At 54.8% G+C, this 16,526-nt stretch overlaps 6 protein-coding genes across 6 annotated transcripts; 2 read left to right on the plus strand and 4 right to left on the minus strand.

The window, feature by feature from the left end:
* Positions 1-878: 878 nt before the first annotated feature.
* Positions 879-2,008, minus strand: VTJ04DRAFT_8701 (uncharacterized protein; the record flags this gene model as incomplete). Its single annotated transcript, XM_069367167.1, has 2 exons — positions 879-1,417; positions 1,477-2,008. The coding sequence occupies 2 exons, from the start codon at positions 2,006-2,008 to the stop codon at positions 879-881; spliced, it is 1,071 nt and encodes a 356-aa protein (XP_069215522.1).
* Positions 2,009-2,769: 761 nt separating this feature from the next.
* Positions 2,770-3,308, plus strand: VTJ04DRAFT_8702 (uncharacterized protein; the record flags this gene model as incomplete). Its single annotated transcript, XM_069367168.1, has 2 exons — positions 2,770-2,833; positions 2,920-3,308. The coding sequence occupies 2 exons, from the start codon at positions 2,770-2,772 to the stop codon at positions 3,306-3,308; spliced, it is 453 nt and encodes a 150-aa protein (XP_069215523.1).
* A 1,746-nt stretch (positions 3,309-5,054) lies between these two features.
* VTJ04DRAFT_8703 (uncharacterized protein) lies at positions 5,055-5,357 on the plus strand (the record flags this gene model as incomplete). The annotated part of the gene is made up of 1 exon (XM_069367169.1): positions 5,055-5,357. One exon carries the CDS (start codon positions 5,055-5,057, stop codon positions 5,355-5,357), a length of 303 nt encoding a protein of 100 aa, XP_069215524.1.
* An 18-nt stretch (positions 5,358-5,375) lies between these two features.
* On the minus strand, positions 5,376-6,567 carry VTJ04DRAFT_8704 (uncharacterized protein; the record flags this gene model as incomplete). The annotated part of the gene is made up of 3 exons (XM_069367170.1): positions 5,376-5,786; positions 5,845-6,034; positions 6,098-6,567. The coding sequence occupies 3 exons, from the start codon at positions 6,565-6,567 to the stop codon at positions 5,376-5,378; spliced, it is 1,071 nt and encodes a 356-aa protein (XP_069215525.1).
* Positions 6,568-6,664: 97 nt separating this feature from the next.
* Positions 6,665-7,866, minus strand: VTJ04DRAFT_8705 (uncharacterized protein; the record flags this gene model as incomplete). Its single annotated transcript, XM_069367171.1, has 3 exons — positions 6,665-6,880; positions 7,090-7,161; positions 7,822-7,866. The coding sequence occupies 3 exons, from the start codon at positions 7,864-7,866 to the stop codon at positions 6,665-6,667; spliced, it is 333 nt and encodes a 110-aa protein (XP_069215526.1).
* A 4,511-nt stretch (positions 7,867-12,377) lies between these two features.
* VTJ04DRAFT_8706 (uncharacterized protein) lies at positions 12,378-13,412 on the minus strand (the record flags this gene model as incomplete). Its single annotated transcript, XM_069367172.1, has 3 exons — positions 12,378-12,834; positions 12,891-13,221; positions 13,283-13,412. The coding sequence occupies 3 exons, from the start codon at positions 13,410-13,412 to the stop codon at positions 12,378-12,380; spliced, it is 918 nt and encodes a 305-aa protein (XP_069215527.1).
* Between the last annotated feature and the right edge of the window lie 3,114 nt (positions 13,413-16,526).

Consider the following 16,526-nt stretch of genomic DNA (forward strand, 5'->3'; position numbering starts at 1 on the left):
ACCATGACAAGAAAGGGATGTGTTGAAGCAAGGTTCCAGGTTGGTGTTGGAGGCGACATTCGTGGCGTCCAGCAATTGACGACAGCAGTCCGTCAGAGCTCATGCCGCGCCAACTTGCAGCCATGAGGGTGGTTGGTCCAGCGGCTGCATTGCGACACTCCATCCCGCCAGCGTCGTCATACGCCCCCAAGTGTCAGCGGGGCATTTGGGGTCGAGCAAGCAAAAAGTGGGGCCGCATCATCCAGGCCAGCCAGTCACGAGAGTCCAAGCCACAACTGACCCCAGAGAGTACTCGTCATCCTGCGAGGCAGCCACACTCGAACATTACTCCCAGCGACGTCGCCACATGTATCTACGGAGTAGATCACTCTGTACTACGTCTTCTGGTCGCCGGCTTGCGCGTCTTCACGCCGTCAACTATGGAAATGGGTCAACTCGGTGTGACGACGCAGGCAAGGCTGGATGGATTGTCAGTTACGTAGCTCATCCCGTAGCCAGATACGAGCCAAAGCATATTGTTTGGCAGATCTTCAACCTGACTGCAAGTGATTAATCGATCCGGCCCAGAATCTGCGTGGTGTTTGGGTGAGAACAACCCCAAGGTGAAGTGTTGACACAGGTCAGAGTCTGACTCCAAGACAAGCCGTTTTCTGCTTGCAAAAAGGGACAACATTAACATATGCTCCTAAGTCCACGACGAATGACATGAGACGCTATATGCAAACATCCTCCGACGCCAGCAATCCTGAAGAAGATGTAACCCAACAGCGAGCTCCAAGTGAGCAACACAACACGCCAACGTCTATACGCGCACTCCCGTCCCCGTCATGAAACTTCTCATTAAACCCATTTATGTCCCCCCTCCCCTCCCCCCTCTCTTATACCCCCAACGAATTCAGCCTCCGGCAGGAGGGCAGGTCCATAGCGTTGGCGAGCTCCATCTTGGCCGGGTCCTGGAAGAACCAACCCTGTGCGGCGTTACGCAGCTGTTGTTTGTGGGCCATCTCGTTCTCGCAGCGGATGCGCAGCTGCTGCACCAACACCACTTCGGCCCGTTTGTCGAGCGACGAGAGCTTGGACGGGCTGTATGAATGCACGTCGGCCGGATTGACATAGTACTTGACGCCCAAGTTTGGCATCGTGCGTTCCATCGTATACAGCGGCGGGTTGGGCTCGTCGAAGGCCATACTTGGGGTTGCCGGCGTTGTGGATGCAAACAGGGTAGAGAAGAGGGAGGAAAGGATGGGCCACGCGAACAGCAGCAAGATCGGGAGAAGGCCCACGATCGTGTTCCATAGACTGGCCGGCTCCTCCTGGCCCGGATTCCGTGGCCGCATGCGTGGTCGTGGCCCGCCGAACTGATGTACTCGAATCCCAGGTCCGCCAAAGTTAAAGACGAACTGCGGACCGTCGAACCCTGAAAGAGTCAATCAGCACATGTGCTCCGCCAGCAACGTTGCTCATGATAATACCCACCTGGAAATGGCCCCCCAAATCCTCCCAGACCACCTCCGCTGAAGAACCGCGCAAACATCTCTTCTGGACTGATCTCCTCGTGTGCCCAACCACCGCCACCAAACCCTCCCTGTCCGCCTCTTCTCGCAAACCCAGCAAACGGATTTTCTTGAGCCTGCGCCTGGGCACTAGCAAAGCGGCTGTCCGGATCCGTGCCGAACCGATCATACTTCTCGCGCTTCTCCTTGTCGCCCAGCACGCTGAACGCGCGCGCCACCATCTTGAAGGCCTCGTCGGCGTGCTCATGGCCGTTCTTGTCCGGATGCGTGAGCAGCGACAGTTTGCGGTAGGCCTTTTTGATCTCGGCGTCCGAGCATGTCCGTTCAACCTCCAAAATTTCATAGAAGGCTGTTGGGTTGCACCGTCGGATCCGCAGCACGGCCGCCTTTTGTTCGGGAGTGTACTTGCGCTCCTGGTTGCCCTGGTTGTGCTCACGCCGGCGAGCCGAGCCGTCTTGGCCGGTCGAGGCTCCGGAGGCGGAGGCGTCGGGCATGGTGCCCTAGATTGTTGAGGGAGAATGGGATTCGGGGTTGGCGATGAGTGCGAGGTGACTGGATCGGGAAATGAATGTATCGAATGTGAGAGAAAGTCGTTGCGGCCGATGCGAGGTGCCGGGATCTGGTGCTGATTTGGTCGTGTGAATTCGATGTCCTTGTCTGTTTCGAGGGTTTTTTGTTTGGGATGGATGGGTCTTCCAGAATGCGCTGTCGAAGTCGGTTTCGAAACGGTGGCGTTAACTCAAAAAAGAGTGGAAGCGCGCTCCGGACTTGACGAGATGACAATCTGGAAAACAGAAATTAAACACGCCCCTGATTTTTTATGTAAGTAGTACTGGTTGCAGTCGATTCCCGGAGTGCGCGGGGGATTGCTGGTCGTCTTGCCGGACAATCTGTCGATGCTCGCCGGTCCCTGTCTCGTTTGCTGTCAGAGACTGTTGCTGTGTGCCAGGGGATGGGATGGATGGGATTCCAGGTCAGCCTGTTTGCATGTCCACGCATGTCCACAGCGGCCGTTGGCCCGTGCGTCCTGCATCCCACCCAGCAACACACTTTCCGCGGCGGGCGCAGGTCCAGTGAAGAAACCGAGAAAAAATCGGCTTAGTCATCCCGATAACCGATAAGCTTCCTTTGACGACGTCACTCCTCGAGCTCGACACCGGAGCTCGCCGAGAGGTTGGGCATCCTGGGTGCGAGTCGCAATTACAGGGTTGACGGTAAATAATCTAGAATCGTTCTAAGACTCGATAATCTCAAAATGGCTCCGGCAGACGATTCTCCGGTCCCCGTCACCCTGAGGGGACAGCTCCGAGCTTGGGGGAGTAAGTCAATTCTTCGTCATGTCCTTCATGGCACCCATGAGGTCAGCTTGAGAGGTCATGGCTCATGATACTAACAAACCAACCAGCGTCCGCAATACCCCCCATGACCCTCACCACCCTCATCCTCGCCCAACATCTCAGACCGCCCCAAGCCCTCCCATTGCTCTTCGCACCCCCTCTCATCTTCGGCAGCTACCTTACCCTCGGTGGCTTCAAGATCGACGGCGGCGGCATCTGGGGCGCCTGGAGCGGCATGTATGCTCTGTTGGCCTGGCGGCGGAAGCCAAAGCCAGGGCTGGGGCAGCCGACGGGATTAGCACGATACTTTTCTCTCCGCGGTGTCGTGCGTGGTGCTGCAATGACTTTGGGCGCGGCGAACTGCGTGGCCGGGCTATACACGTACGCCACGGGGAACAGGGAAGAGGAGGAGAGGGAGAGGAGGGAGTTGAATAGGTGGGGTGTTTATAAGGATTGAGGGGAGTCTTGGAAGCGTTGGACTGGTTGTACGAATTATGGAACGAGGATCTGGAAAAGCATTCGGAATTAAGACGAGGTATGTTGGCTGGAACTGGGCTTGTATTACTTGTCTATTTTAACATGTAGAACGACAAGAAAGCATCATCGCCGCTCTTACTCGATGAATGAGAGGTACTCGAATATGGGTCCAGGTGTTGTCATGATAATGCCTTTTCAATACGTGCATTTTGAAGACTTCTACAAGATAGATTCATGAGAGAGATAAATGGCCGATAGAAGAAACCAATGATCTGGGGATGTGTAAGGATGTTTGGATGTCTTCGTTGCTCGGGTGTGGTTCGGTTTGTTGACATTAAAACAAACACCAAATACTGCATCGCGACTCGCCGAGTTCCTCCATGAAGCGGAACAAACCGAGCCAAAACACCACAAAATATGTATGTAAAGCACAAACTGCAAAAAGCTCGCCTTCATTCGGGCAGGCCCCTAGGCTCGTCACCAAGGAGAGCACCCGTCTGGTTGCGAAAAACCCCCGGGGAGGTTTTTACTCGGATTCAAACTGGTGGCCTGCCGGTTCGAACACGCGCGGAGGCGTCCCTCCCGCTACCATCCAACTAGACCACGACCCCGGGAGTCGGGACCTAGCTGGAGCCGTTGTTATGTGAGGTCGACCATCGGGTTTATATTCTGGCTCAGGCATGAAGATGCCTCCTCCTGACGCCGGTGTGCCGAGGGAGACCTGATATTTCAGGCAAGGAGACACGCCACACGCTGGTTTTCAACAGTCATGCGGCACGGTGACTTCTCAGCTCAGCCTCTACCCAGCGAAGTCCTTTAGCATTTCTCACCAGTTCCTCATCACGTCCGACAGTGGGCAAGCAACACCGACCATGACCGTAGAAATGCCTTCTCAGACATGCAACCTGCCTTTCATAGAGCCACTACTGCGTTTTACACCAACTTCTCTACGAAGATCGATTTCGAGTAGGAATCTTGTCCACTTGCTTGAAGCCAGCGGCCAGCGCAACATACCGCACTTCATCAACTTGACCCTTGTGTCAACAAAATGAGGCACGCCGACTTCATATCTACCTAGAGGACTACTCACTGCACAACCCATGAGTCCTACATTCCCTAGAAATCGTACTCTCTCTCTCGGGGTTTACCTGACCCCAAAGAATCCCAAGGCACGCCAGACATTGGGCAAGATCGTCGGTAGCATCCCATCCATCACATCCACATCACACAAGCCAGGTATTCACTCATCCATCCACAAGACTGGTAGGTATCGTCATAGAGAATCGGACAACGGATTATTAAACTATACAGCCAACCCCCATCAGCAAACAAGCAGGCAAGCAAGCAACCCCAGAGGGAAGTTGACCACCATCTTGCTCGCCGCTGGCGGAGGTAGCACGAAATCCAATATCTAACCATCCACACAAAAGAAACAACAAAAATGCATCTTGATGAAGAAAAACACAACATATCCCACCAACGCCGCCCGGGGAGACGGTCTCAGCACTTGATAGTCTCCCTTCCCCAGTTTTGATCCATATCTTCTGCCCAAGTCTCTGTGATCTCTGTCTCTGTGTGCTTCTCTGGCGTCTGTGTAACCCGTAACCCAAATGCAAATGCCACCCTTTCTTCTTTGCTTCCGAAGCCCCTTCTGATGTACCTATGCAAACATGCTGGACAAGGAAACAAACATGCCCAGCTAGGTGAAACAGAAAAATAACAAAAGATGCAGGTTTCCCGATCCCTTATGTTCGAAGGGAGGCGGTTTCGTGGTTATCCTCCTTGCACGGTCGGTCACAAACTCTGCGCGGAGGTAGGGACGCGGTGCAACGCCAACCACTGCCGCGGTCTCACGGGGGCCAATCTCACGGGGACACTCAGACCCTTATCGCCCCTAAACGGTTGTGTCGCTTTCCCGATCGACCGAGAACTCCGGGCAGACAACACACCAACCAGCCCCCGAGGAAACTCGATGTTTCCTCGGCCGGTACGTACCCCATACCCGTCGAACCAACAGATACGCGGGTAGGTAACGTGTTTCCCCGGCTTAATCCACAGCAGGCGAATTTAAAAGCTCTTCCGGCGCGACATCCGGCACCCACCCCCTGCGCTCCTTCGAAAGCATGTACCCGGAGACGAGCCAGGTGACAAGCAGGACGAGCGCGAAGGCGGTTGCGCGGAAGAAGGCGGGGTTTCTTGAGGAGAAGGGGTTCCCCCGAAAGGGCGATGGTAGTAATGACGGAATAAGTGCGGAGCTGCCTTGGCCAGCGGCGGAGAGAGGGTTCGTCCCGATCTCGCGAAACAGGCTGCTGATGTTGGCGAGCTCGAACGCCTGGATGTAATCAATGTCGCAATCGCGGACCTTGGGCTCAGCAAATGCGCGGTACTCGTCGATGATGTTTCGGATGTGCCATCCCGAGAGTTTGCGGACGATGCCTATGACGCAGCCGGTGCGGTGCTGCCGATTGTCCGTTAGTCGGGATTCGAGAAGGTTGAACAGCGTTGAGATTTCTCACCTTGCCATGATTGCAATGGATCAACAGGGGATGATTCCTACGATCCAGGACGACGCGCAGGATCGACTTCATTGTCGAGATCGGGATGCTCTCCTTCTTCGTCCCCTTCATGTCGAATACGGCATGCCGGATGCCATTGCGCCGGAGGAACTCGTCATAACCCTTGGGAAAGTCCTTTTGGACGAGGGTGCTACGCCAAGACTCGTTAGGCGCAAAGCTGGAGACATGCAATCATTGATGACATCACACTTACACGATCGTCTTCAGCTTCAAGTCCGCTATGAACTCGTAGTCCTCCGCCCTAGGAAAACTACTCCTGTACACGCCCGGGACTACGACACCGAAGTTGACCGGCCTGCCGGCGGTTGGCAAGCCCCGCTCGGTCTCGGCCATCGAGGTCGCCAGCTGCTGGGGGGTGGGCGGCGGATGGAATGCGTCGCGACCGACGTCCTGATCACTGCGGCGGCGCCCACCGACGCCCAGAAAAAGGGGATCGAGAGGAATGTCATGCGGCTGCTGCTGACCATCGGCCGGCCGAACCAGCGGCGACGGCTCTAGGCTGGTCTGGGTGCTGGTGCTACTGCTTTGGGTGGTGGAGCTTCGGATGCTCTGCCGGTCAATATGCGGGTCGAGATCGGCGGGGGCGTGATTCTCCATGCCGTCGTCGACGAATTGCCGTCCGCTGCGCTTCGAGACGACTGCCTTCTTCTCCGTCTGAGACATGATGAAATGTCGATGGTGGGAGCTGGGAGCTGGGAGAAAGGAGGTAACAATGTGGCGTGGTCGGGACGGAGTTTAGACGGATAGGTCCGGAGGGTTTCTAAGCGGTGGCGGAGCGGTGAATTGAGCGGCCGGAAGGGTCGGGATAGAGAGGCCAAACAGTTCCGAGATGAAGAAACCAGATCAAGCGGGCGAAGGAGCTCTGAGGGATGAAAGTCGATGCGGTGACGAGGGTGAAGAGGGCGAAGAGGAGACGCGATTCTGGACGATGAGAGATCCCTGGGACCTCCCAAAAACGCTTGAGAGCCGCACGAGGCTATATAAAGGCAGCCATGGCGACGGTTGAACAAGAATCCAATCTGAGATGAGATACAGGCTTGTTAAAATCGAAGATGGGTGCTGCTTAGCTCAGCTCGTCGACTCGTAGCTGGGGATGGCGAATGCCGACCAGCGACAAGAAGGTTTGGGGCTCAGAGGTTTATTAAAGAGAGTGACGTATGAATAGGTAGGGAGGGGAAGACGGACGGTGGTCGGCTGAGCAACCTTGGAAGTGCTGATGTCAAACAGACGTTGGCAGAAGCTGGCTGCTTTGCTGAGCTGTGGACTCGGCCGCTTTTGAATGAATGAACAAAACGAAATGGGCCCGAAATGAAAAGAAGGGATGGAATGGGAGCTGGTTTTGTTTGGCGGCGAGGTCGCCCGGTGGGTGGGTGGCTTGCTTTGCAAGGGAGATGGATGGATGGTCCGCCCAGATGGGATGGGTTGGTGTCGGGAGTGGGGTCAACCTTCTGGGGCCTGTTTTGCGGCGTCTGTGTGAAGGTTCCAGCACTGTGATGCAGTGGGATGGAGCCTCCACTCCGGGGGAGTGAACCTGAACAAACGCACGACAAATGAACCAATTGTGGAAATTCAAGCACTTTCTTGGGATGTGGGTCGACTTCTCATTCGGGTTGATGATATGGTGAGAAAGACATGAGCTCCAGAATCTCGGGATCGCGGAGAACTCAGTGTCCGGTCACCAGGGCATTTAAATGTCGTTGTGCTGAGGTGATTCATTCACTGATTGTGCTCCGGATCCTGACAACGGCACAGCAAACGGGCGTTTGAGCCGAGGCACCCGACGTGACTGAACTTTTGATGGACGACAGGACTTTTTGCCACGCTTCCATCGACGACGCTACCCTCCTCGCTCCAGAAGAGCAGGTGCTGCGATATCGCCTCAGCAGCGCCAGACTCGGCTGCACAGCCAATGTTTACCGTTGGATCGGAAATCGCGATGCACGTCGTGCAGTCCTGCAGCATTTTCGATCCCAAGACGCCAATGACGGCAATCACTCGTGTCAATCCGGGTCCAGCCGGGCTTCAACGACATCTCTTCGACGATGGGCATCCAACGATGGCCTGATTTTCTTGGCGTGGAGGTGGTTTCTGCAGTTCAGAATCTCCAAGTTGCAGCCTCTTCGGGTCTTCTCTGAAGGGACATCCGTTGGTGGAGCTGAAGAGCGTTTGGCACCCACAGCCAACATCTTGTCGATCTCAAGACCGAAGCCTCGAGATGGACATCACAAAAGCCGCCAGCTCCCGTTAAAACTACCTGGGAATGGCCAGCAACCCGTTCGACAGAGTGGCGTGACGCCTGAGCCTTGCGACTTCAAAGTACATGTTCCAGCTTGGTATCAACCACCGTAAAAGAAGCTCTCTTCAGTAACTACGACGAATTATTGTTTTCCCGGAGATGTCTTGGGCAGACAGAACCAGCCCGAACCGGAGGCTAGGCCGGGGCAGGTTACTTCGTCTTCCCCGCATCTCGTTGTGCCGTCTGAGATCCAAGAGCCGTCACGGCTCGCTCGCTTCTTCGCTTTGGCGCGCTTCCCCCCACGCTCAACAGTCGCTTCACTTCTCGTCGACTGGCACAGAGCCGTTCAACGTGGCAGGGATGCCACTGTAACACAGTACTAGCGTCTGGGAGAACGGCGGCGTTCAGGAGATTGAGGAGCCGGGGCAGCAGCCTCAGTGGGGTTCGGGGACCAAAAGTTGCTGCTGCATCAGATCAACGACGACAAGTGTTTGACACAGCTCCGCAGCTAACATGCTCGGTACACCGCTGAGTACCGCGACGTTTCGGATGCCTCCGGTTTCAATGACGATACCTGAGGCTGTGACAGCCCAGCGGGTTGCTCAACGGAGTTTCCGCGTTTGTCGCTACGCCTGCTTGCTGCGGTATTCACGAGCTGCAGGAAAGGAAAGCCTACCCGGCAAGGCGAACAGACCAGTCCAAGCCACAGGACAGAGTGGACGTTTTTCCCCCAGCCATCCGCAGTGTGTCAACGATGGACGCGCAATGTGCCCGTGGACTTGTCCAAACGTGTCGATCGGGAGCTGCTTGAGTCAGGAAAGCTTCGCATGTGCTGAGATTCCGGGTCAGTAAGCAAAACGACGTCATCACAACCCAGGAAACTCTGATGCCTTGCTGCATGTAATCAATTCCAGGAAACTCATTGTGTTCATCAGAACAGCCAGGGTCAAGCACGGAGTACTCCGTAAAGTACTGCATGGAGAACTCTCGCCTTGTGTTCTCTTCAGGGGACGCTCACCACAGACATCAATCCATTCCAAAAGCAAACCCTAACCAACTGAGCCATCCGCACGCCATCGCAAGTCCAACCCCAAACGGTTTGCTCATTCTGTTTTGTGAATGAAGTGGAGTGAGCAAGATGAGCACGCGACACCAAACTCGATGCAGATTTGGGCAATGCACCCCAGACGGAGCCACACCAGCCATCAAACCCAACCCCCAATGGACGCGCCTCTGGTGACGAGCCACGCCCCTTTTGAGCCGGTGCAGGCTCTCCAGATTGCGACCCCCACAACCCCCCAGGCGACTCTCAACCCTCGGATTATCAGGGTTAAAGACACAATGAGTAGGTACGCAACTGAAGACGAAGTCGGGGATGACGCCCAACCCGGCGGGCAACGCTGAGAAAGTTCGGAGTAACACTTGGAGATCTTGAGACTTGGCCATGATGTGCTTGCCTCCTTTATCACCAATAAAAGGGCCTCGACTTCGTTTCCCAATCCTCTCGAAAGTCCAGGTCCTCCTCGTTGATGGGTCCCTCTTCATCACCAACAGACCAGCCCAATGACAACATAATCTTTGCGATACGCAAGTCAGCGGTCCCAGACGGCTCCCAATGCACATGAATCGCCGGTTGCGAGACGAATATTCGAAGTCTTTTGGCGAGGTCTATCAAGGCCTCTCCCACGCTATTGATATCGGCGGGCGGGGAATAGTCATTGCAGCGAAATTCGGTCCAGAAGACCAACGTTATCAAGCCGGGAAAGGCGTTCCGGATGAACATTAAGTGGTCTAAGCTGGACGACAGAATCTTGATGCGCCTGGGCTCGCGCAAGACCTGGGGACCAAAACGCTTTTTGCGATAGTCAGCCAGTAGTGGTGGGAATTTGGTGTGGATTGTCGTGACACAACTGGCATTGACGGACCCAACAGAGTTCAGGAACCGCTCCATCGTCTTGAGGCGCCCGTCAGGGAAGCCGTCCATGAAAAGAAAGTGCGTGTGGCGGTAAATGAGCGGGATGGCCTCGGTATATATTTGCTGACAGGTGTAGAGGAGCGCGATCCAGTGCTTCCGAGGCATGAAAGCCACCTTGTTGACATCTCCGTGCGAAGCCCTGACAACCTGGCGGATATCCGAGAAAAGCTGCTCTTCCTCATAACTGAAAACATGAGCATAGATTGAAAGTCGGAGTTCGGCTGGCAGGCTGAAAAGTCGTGAAGTTTGGTGAATCCGCGCCTCTCCGAAGAGGTGGGACGTCAAGCGCGCTAGAAAACCCATGGACTTGCGAGCTAAGTGACGATGCCCTGTGTGTGCAGCTTTTGGTGGGCAATGGTTGTTTCGAGGGCGTGCTGTGCAAAGAACTGAACGGTGACGGAAGGGTGATGAAATATTTGGACTGAGACCTGTAAGGCAACGAGGCTTTGTGTCCGCGACAAGTCGATAACGCAGGGAAGGAAACCTCCCTCAAAGATGTTCGCTTATATTAGCCAAGTGCATTACGCGTTGCGCTCCCAGGCATCTCATGATAGGTGGTATACCGGAAAGTTTGGAGCCTGGTCGAGAAGCAGAACTGGGAGTCCGTTCCCTGACTTCAAGCTACCGATGAGCGCCAACTGCCTCTTCGGTGTTTGACAACCCCAAAACGTCATCCATTCCTGTTCCTTCAAAGGAACCGATCTCTGTGCGTGTTTGGATTGTTAAGGGCTTCCTCGTCTACTGACCCATGCTCATCATCCACAATCCACCCAAGACCCAACAAGATCCTGATAAAGTCGAAATCCTGAAACGTGACACCCCTCCAGAAAACACAAGTCTGTGAGAGCGCAGGGAATTTCTTCAACTCATCGGATATTTGGGTCAATTCCTTCTTCACACCGACGTCATCCCCTGACCAGAACAAATATTCGGACCATCTGCAAGTTGCCATCCAGAAGAATAGTGTCGCAAGACTCGGAAAGGACTCTCGTAACCCGAGCAAGCAGGTCAAGTCCGTCTGATCCAGTGTCGCCATTTCGGGCATGTAAGAGATAAGTTTGAGTCCGGGAAACTTCAAATGAACGGTTGTGATGTAGTTGGCCTTAGCAGATCCGATGGCCCCAGAGAAGAGCCGAATCAAGCGGCGTGCCGATTGAGGGTAAATCTTGAGAAACATGAAATGCGTATGCTGGTACACGAGCATGATAGCTTCGTTATAGACTTGGCGACACGTATAGACCAGAGCTATACGGTGCTTTATCGGCACGCACACGCAGTCCGAGTCGACGATTTGGCGCCCTTTGTCAATTATGTGGCAGTAAACATCATGGGGATGTTGTGGCCCATCATTGGCAATGATAGCCCATTTGTAAATGGCGTTCCGGAGTTCAGAGGGCAGGTCGAGGAGCCGGAAGACTGATCGGCCTTGAGCGTTACTGCCCGAGGCCTTTGGTAAAGGCGTGTCGGAGATGTTCATGTCGAAGACGAGCACGGCAGGATGAACGACTTCATCCCACAGATTTTTGCTCTGTCAATGATGTGATGGATGGGGTTGTTTTGCAGTCAACAGAGGCCTGAGAATACATCTGATGTGGAGGACTGTGTAAGGCAGCAGTGCGGGGCAACAGGGGAGAACGTTGTCGCCAGTGATCTATTAATTGTGGCTCGATTAGCATTACCACCACTCAGTAGGTATGTACATACGCCTAACATGTACATGAGGTTGTGTCTAAAGCTTCCCATCTCGCGAAAACTAGCATCTTGAATGCTACGTACAGTTGGATATTGAGTGAGGTTAAGATCACCTTTTTTTCCGCCGAACTATACTCTTACCACTCATTCTCGCAGCTGGCACCATCCTTTTGTGATCATCTCTTCTGGAACAAACGCTGGTATTGCGCAGTTGCAGAGTCGAAGACAATTTGAAGAGACCAGAGGGGCAATCTCAGGGGACGGGGATTCATGTGCCCCGGAAGAGACGGCCGCAATCATACCCAATGTTATTGTTAACCTCTACCGAAATCTGGGATCAAGGCTCTAGGTTTAGAAACCAGAGGCAACTCTTACCAAGTTGCCAGTCGAGATGTCTGGTTAGAGGCAACGAAACCCTCAGGGGTAACTTGTTCCCAACCAACAATGCGAATCCAACAAAATAAGACGGGAGAGCATGAATTTCCAGCACGTCTGAGGCGCTGCTACCTACGTGAGAACAGGGAATAGCATCATTTCCCCCATCTTCCCACACCTCAAACTCCCAACCCCTTAATGGAACTTCCCCTGCACATACGGATGCCCAGCACTCAACCCACCATCCACCGCCCACGCCTGTCCATTCACGTAACTGCTCTCATCACTACCCAGAAACAGCGCCACCCGGGCGATCTCGTCGGCATGCCCGTACCGCTTGAGCGGGTTCAGCTGGCCGATCTTGCGCTCCGTGCCGCGCGCCCGCGCCGCATCGAACACGGTCGCCGTCATGCCCGTCTCGATCAGGCCGGGGCAGACGGCGTTGACGCGCACGCCCGTGCCGGCGAGCTGGAAGGCGATGGTCTGCGCGAGGTTGACCACGGCGGCCTTGGAGGCGGAGTAGGGGGCGCTGCCGGCGTTGGAGCGGAGACCGGCGACCGAGGCGGTGGCGATGATGCTCCCCGACGGGGTGGGTTTGGAAGGGGAGGTGATTTGCATGGCGGGGGCGGCGTATTTGGCGGCGAGGAAGACGCTGAAGGGGGATGTGAGACTTTGATCACATAAGGGAGGGAAGGGGAAACAACTCACCTCAGCGCATTAACCCTCATGACCTCCATAAACTCCTCCGTCGTAACATCCGTAAACAGGGAATACGGTCCGACGATGCCTGCGTTGGCGAAGAAGACATCGAGGCGGCCGTAGCGCTTGATCGCATCATCCACAACCTCCTTCACGGCCGCCTCGTCCGCAGCGTCCAGCTTGCGCGTGTGCACGTCCACATCAGGGCACTTGGCGTTGATCTCGGCCTTGTGAGTTTCCAGGTGCGTCGCATCGTAATCGCACAGGTAGACGGCGCGAGCGCCGTTCTCAGCGAACTGGTGCGCTGAGGCCCGGCCGATGCCGAGGGGGGAGTTGGCGCCTGGGGAAATGTCAGCACCTCAAGGTCTGGAGTTGTTTGGGTCAATGCCTGGGAAACGCACCAGTGACGATGACGACCTTGCCGGCGACCCGTGGACCGGGCTGAGCAACCTTGTGGATTGGTGGGATGGTCTTGGGGCCGGAGAGCTGGTTGCTCACGGCCTCAAGGCGGCGCTTGGCGGAATCCGACATTGTGTGACGGTGTGTTGAAGGGAGAGTGTGATGGCCGTGGATGTATTTACGGTATGGATATGACACACCGAGTCGGGCTCGTTTACACCTTGGTTTGCGAACACAGCAATGTCAAATGGAAACAAAAACTTGAGGTCCAAGATCAACTCAACGGTCTCGGTGCTAAGTATAGTTGCATCGGACAGGTCCCGGGCCGTGACAGGCACTCGGTCGGCATGGCGACGCGGGGGATCGACGGTGGGCCGAGGTGCCTGGGCTGTCGACCTCGGCCCCGGGTCTTAGCGCTATGGGGCTCCCCAGTTTCCCCGGATTCTGGACTCCAACCTGCATCCATGAAACACGGCTATTCCATGTCGATATCATTGATCAAGTCGGATCTCTCCAAAGTTCAACGTGGTTCGCGTTCCAGATCGTGTATTTATTGTCGCCCGACAGGAGAGTTAAAGCATGGAGTTCTCCCGATCTTCCTCCATGTTTCTTCGGTCATGGAGTAAATCTGTCGGCACTTACAACGCTTGCAGTTTCCTATTTGGGATTACATTCATGCAGAGCCAGCTGGGGCATTGGCCCCAAGATATCAACGACACACAACGCACATTGCAATCACAGTTCAGCGCATAACTATGTTCATCAACAACTGCGATCGCAAGCCTTGGAACCTCTATCCTGAGTTCTAGGATCTGTCTTGTTTTCGACAGTCGGCGTGGCGCGCTTTGGGTCTCCAGGCTATCGAAGCAAGAGCAACGGGAACCCGGGCGCCACACTCACCATTGGATGCTCACTTGCTTCGAGACTCCCCTGGCAGGTATAGCACGGGTCTGGAGGGAGATGGAGACGGAAGATGGGAGAGGCATCCTCCTGCGTTCTTTCCGTCAACTGGGGACCCAGCAACCTGGAACTGCGCGGGTGATCAACGTTGACGTGCAGCGTCAAGTCCCGAGACTCAACCCACCTATGCAGAATGTCCAGAGCAACTATAACCGGACGATGAGTCGAGACTCGGATGTTTGCACCTGCGCCACCATCGCCGCCAGATCCAGTCTCATATCCCAGAAGGCCCTGCTATGCTCAATACGAACGCTATTGCAGCATGCACATGCAGGAGGATCGGTTCTGCTGTGAGCAAGGGGTTGACTTTGCAGGCTGGCTCGGTTGTGGTGTGGTGTGCATGTCTGAGCGGACTCGATATACATGCAAATAGGGGCACGGGCGGATGAGGGATGACGACGACAGGAACGCTCGTCTGGGCATGAAGACTTCCGGGCAGGTTCCTATCCGATGTTCTTCGTATCCTCCATGAGGAGACCCTCCTCCCTGAGGTAGGGAGCGTGGGGACCTCACCTACCTAGACCAGCAGTCTTGGGCAACCCTTATCGGCCAATTCGGTGTTCACTCCGTTATCGGGCAGTTGAGCAGGAAGACACCACCTCAATCTTCCCTAACGGTTGGTCCTCATCCAACCTGGAAGGTTCGGGGCGCGCCGCGGCGATGCAGCCTTAGCATGGTACCATGCCCCTTTTTACGCAGGCACCAATGAACTTCCAGACTTCTTGCCCCTGGACCTCCTAATAAGAACTGATGGGTAGGAGACGAGCTTGTGATACCCTCACCCTCTTACTACAAGTCATCTTGACTCTCCCACGTTCCGTGCTGCTCTCCAACCTCCTGACCCGAGACCCACTCAAGGGAGCAAACCAACACAATCCAAGCCACAGCCTTCTCGAATTCTCTCGGGTTTCGGCCCGCTCGCCTGATAGGGATTTTCGCAACGGCTTCGTACAGATGGCCTCATGCACCTAACCGTGACTCACAGCTGAGGAGCTCGTACCTGACACTGCGGAAATGATCTTCTAAGGACGAAAGTCTCAAAGAATTTCTCCGGGTCGATAGCCTTGTTCGTCCAGTAAATCCAATGCATGCCGTATGCAACGGATGCCCGAGCCGTGCGGCTCTGTCGGGAGTTGGGGCGCTGTTCTACGCTTCTTGAAATTCTCGCATGCGGCTGGAGGACCGAAATACGGGACTGGACAACACTTGGCTGAGGTTTCAACCCTGTCCATAGGTACCTAGATCCTTGCGTTGAAGACAAACGGGCCGAAACCCTCAGAACCTCAGCCATGCTGTCGAGTTCACAACTGAATCGCCCGACACCCGATGGAGGAGCGGACTTACCATAGTCTATGGCCTCATTAGATCCTACCTATACAACGCCACAAGTCGCACAACATAGGTACCTACCTTGGCTGGCAAGGCCAGTGTCCAAGGGAGAGGAGGTCCAGCCCAGTTCGGCGGACTTCGGTGCTCTTCTGCGCCGAAAGAACGCTCCCAAAGTTCAGTCACTTCATCCCAGAGACGCCAGGCCTCATCAGCTTTGTTCCATGATGTTGTCCTCCATGTTATGTCAGGTACAGTCCTACCAGGTCATCGGCCGCTGTCCGTATCAGACCTGAGAGAGGGCGGAGTGAGAACGACCTCCCGTGAGCGAGCAACCCTGACATGCAAGCTGGTTAACCTTCTTCCTGCAGAGCAACCCATAACGTATTGGCGTTCCAGACCGTCGGGAGCTGCCAATGTCCCCTACGAGTTCCAAAATAGGAATGCATATGCTCTTCATCGAGATGGCTGCAGGACTGGTCTTCAACTCTATTGTCTGTTGTCCTCCCAACGGATATCGACGGGTTATTCCAGGAATATAGAACGGGCGCCTAGCTGGCCTTGACGGATGACCAACTCGCCCTACCGGTTCATGATCGATTATTCGCAGGAATAATCGGTCCGAGACAGACGGGGGGTTGGCATGGCTGAATTGGCCCAAATCTCATTGTGCCGTTGTTTCCATAGAGTTTTGTGGTTCTCGCTAGTGACAACGGTGTGGATAACACACAGGTACTGGATTGATCATTCATCAAATGAAGACTAGTGCCTTTCAACAAGAGTTGTTGGTCATACGGGTACGCATAGAAGCTCCGCCTTACCTCTTGATCCTCGATTCTCACATTCGGTTTCTGGTACGTCATGGACCGGTGTATGTCCTTCGCAGGTCTGCTCGGTAAGGTATGCTCTACCTCGGGACCTTCAAACAAAAGGCTCACCTTGACAAACTAGTCGGGTGCC

The sequence above is a fragment of the Mycothermus thermophilus genome, assembly GCF_041956435.1.
Source record: "Mycothermus thermophilus strain CBS 625.91 unplaced genomic scaffold VTJ04scaffold_6, whole genome shotgun sequence".
In the NCBI taxonomy this organism is placed as follows: Eukaryota; Fungi; Ascomycota; class Sordariomycetes; order Sordariales; family Chaetomiaceae; genus Mycothermus; species Mycothermus thermophilus.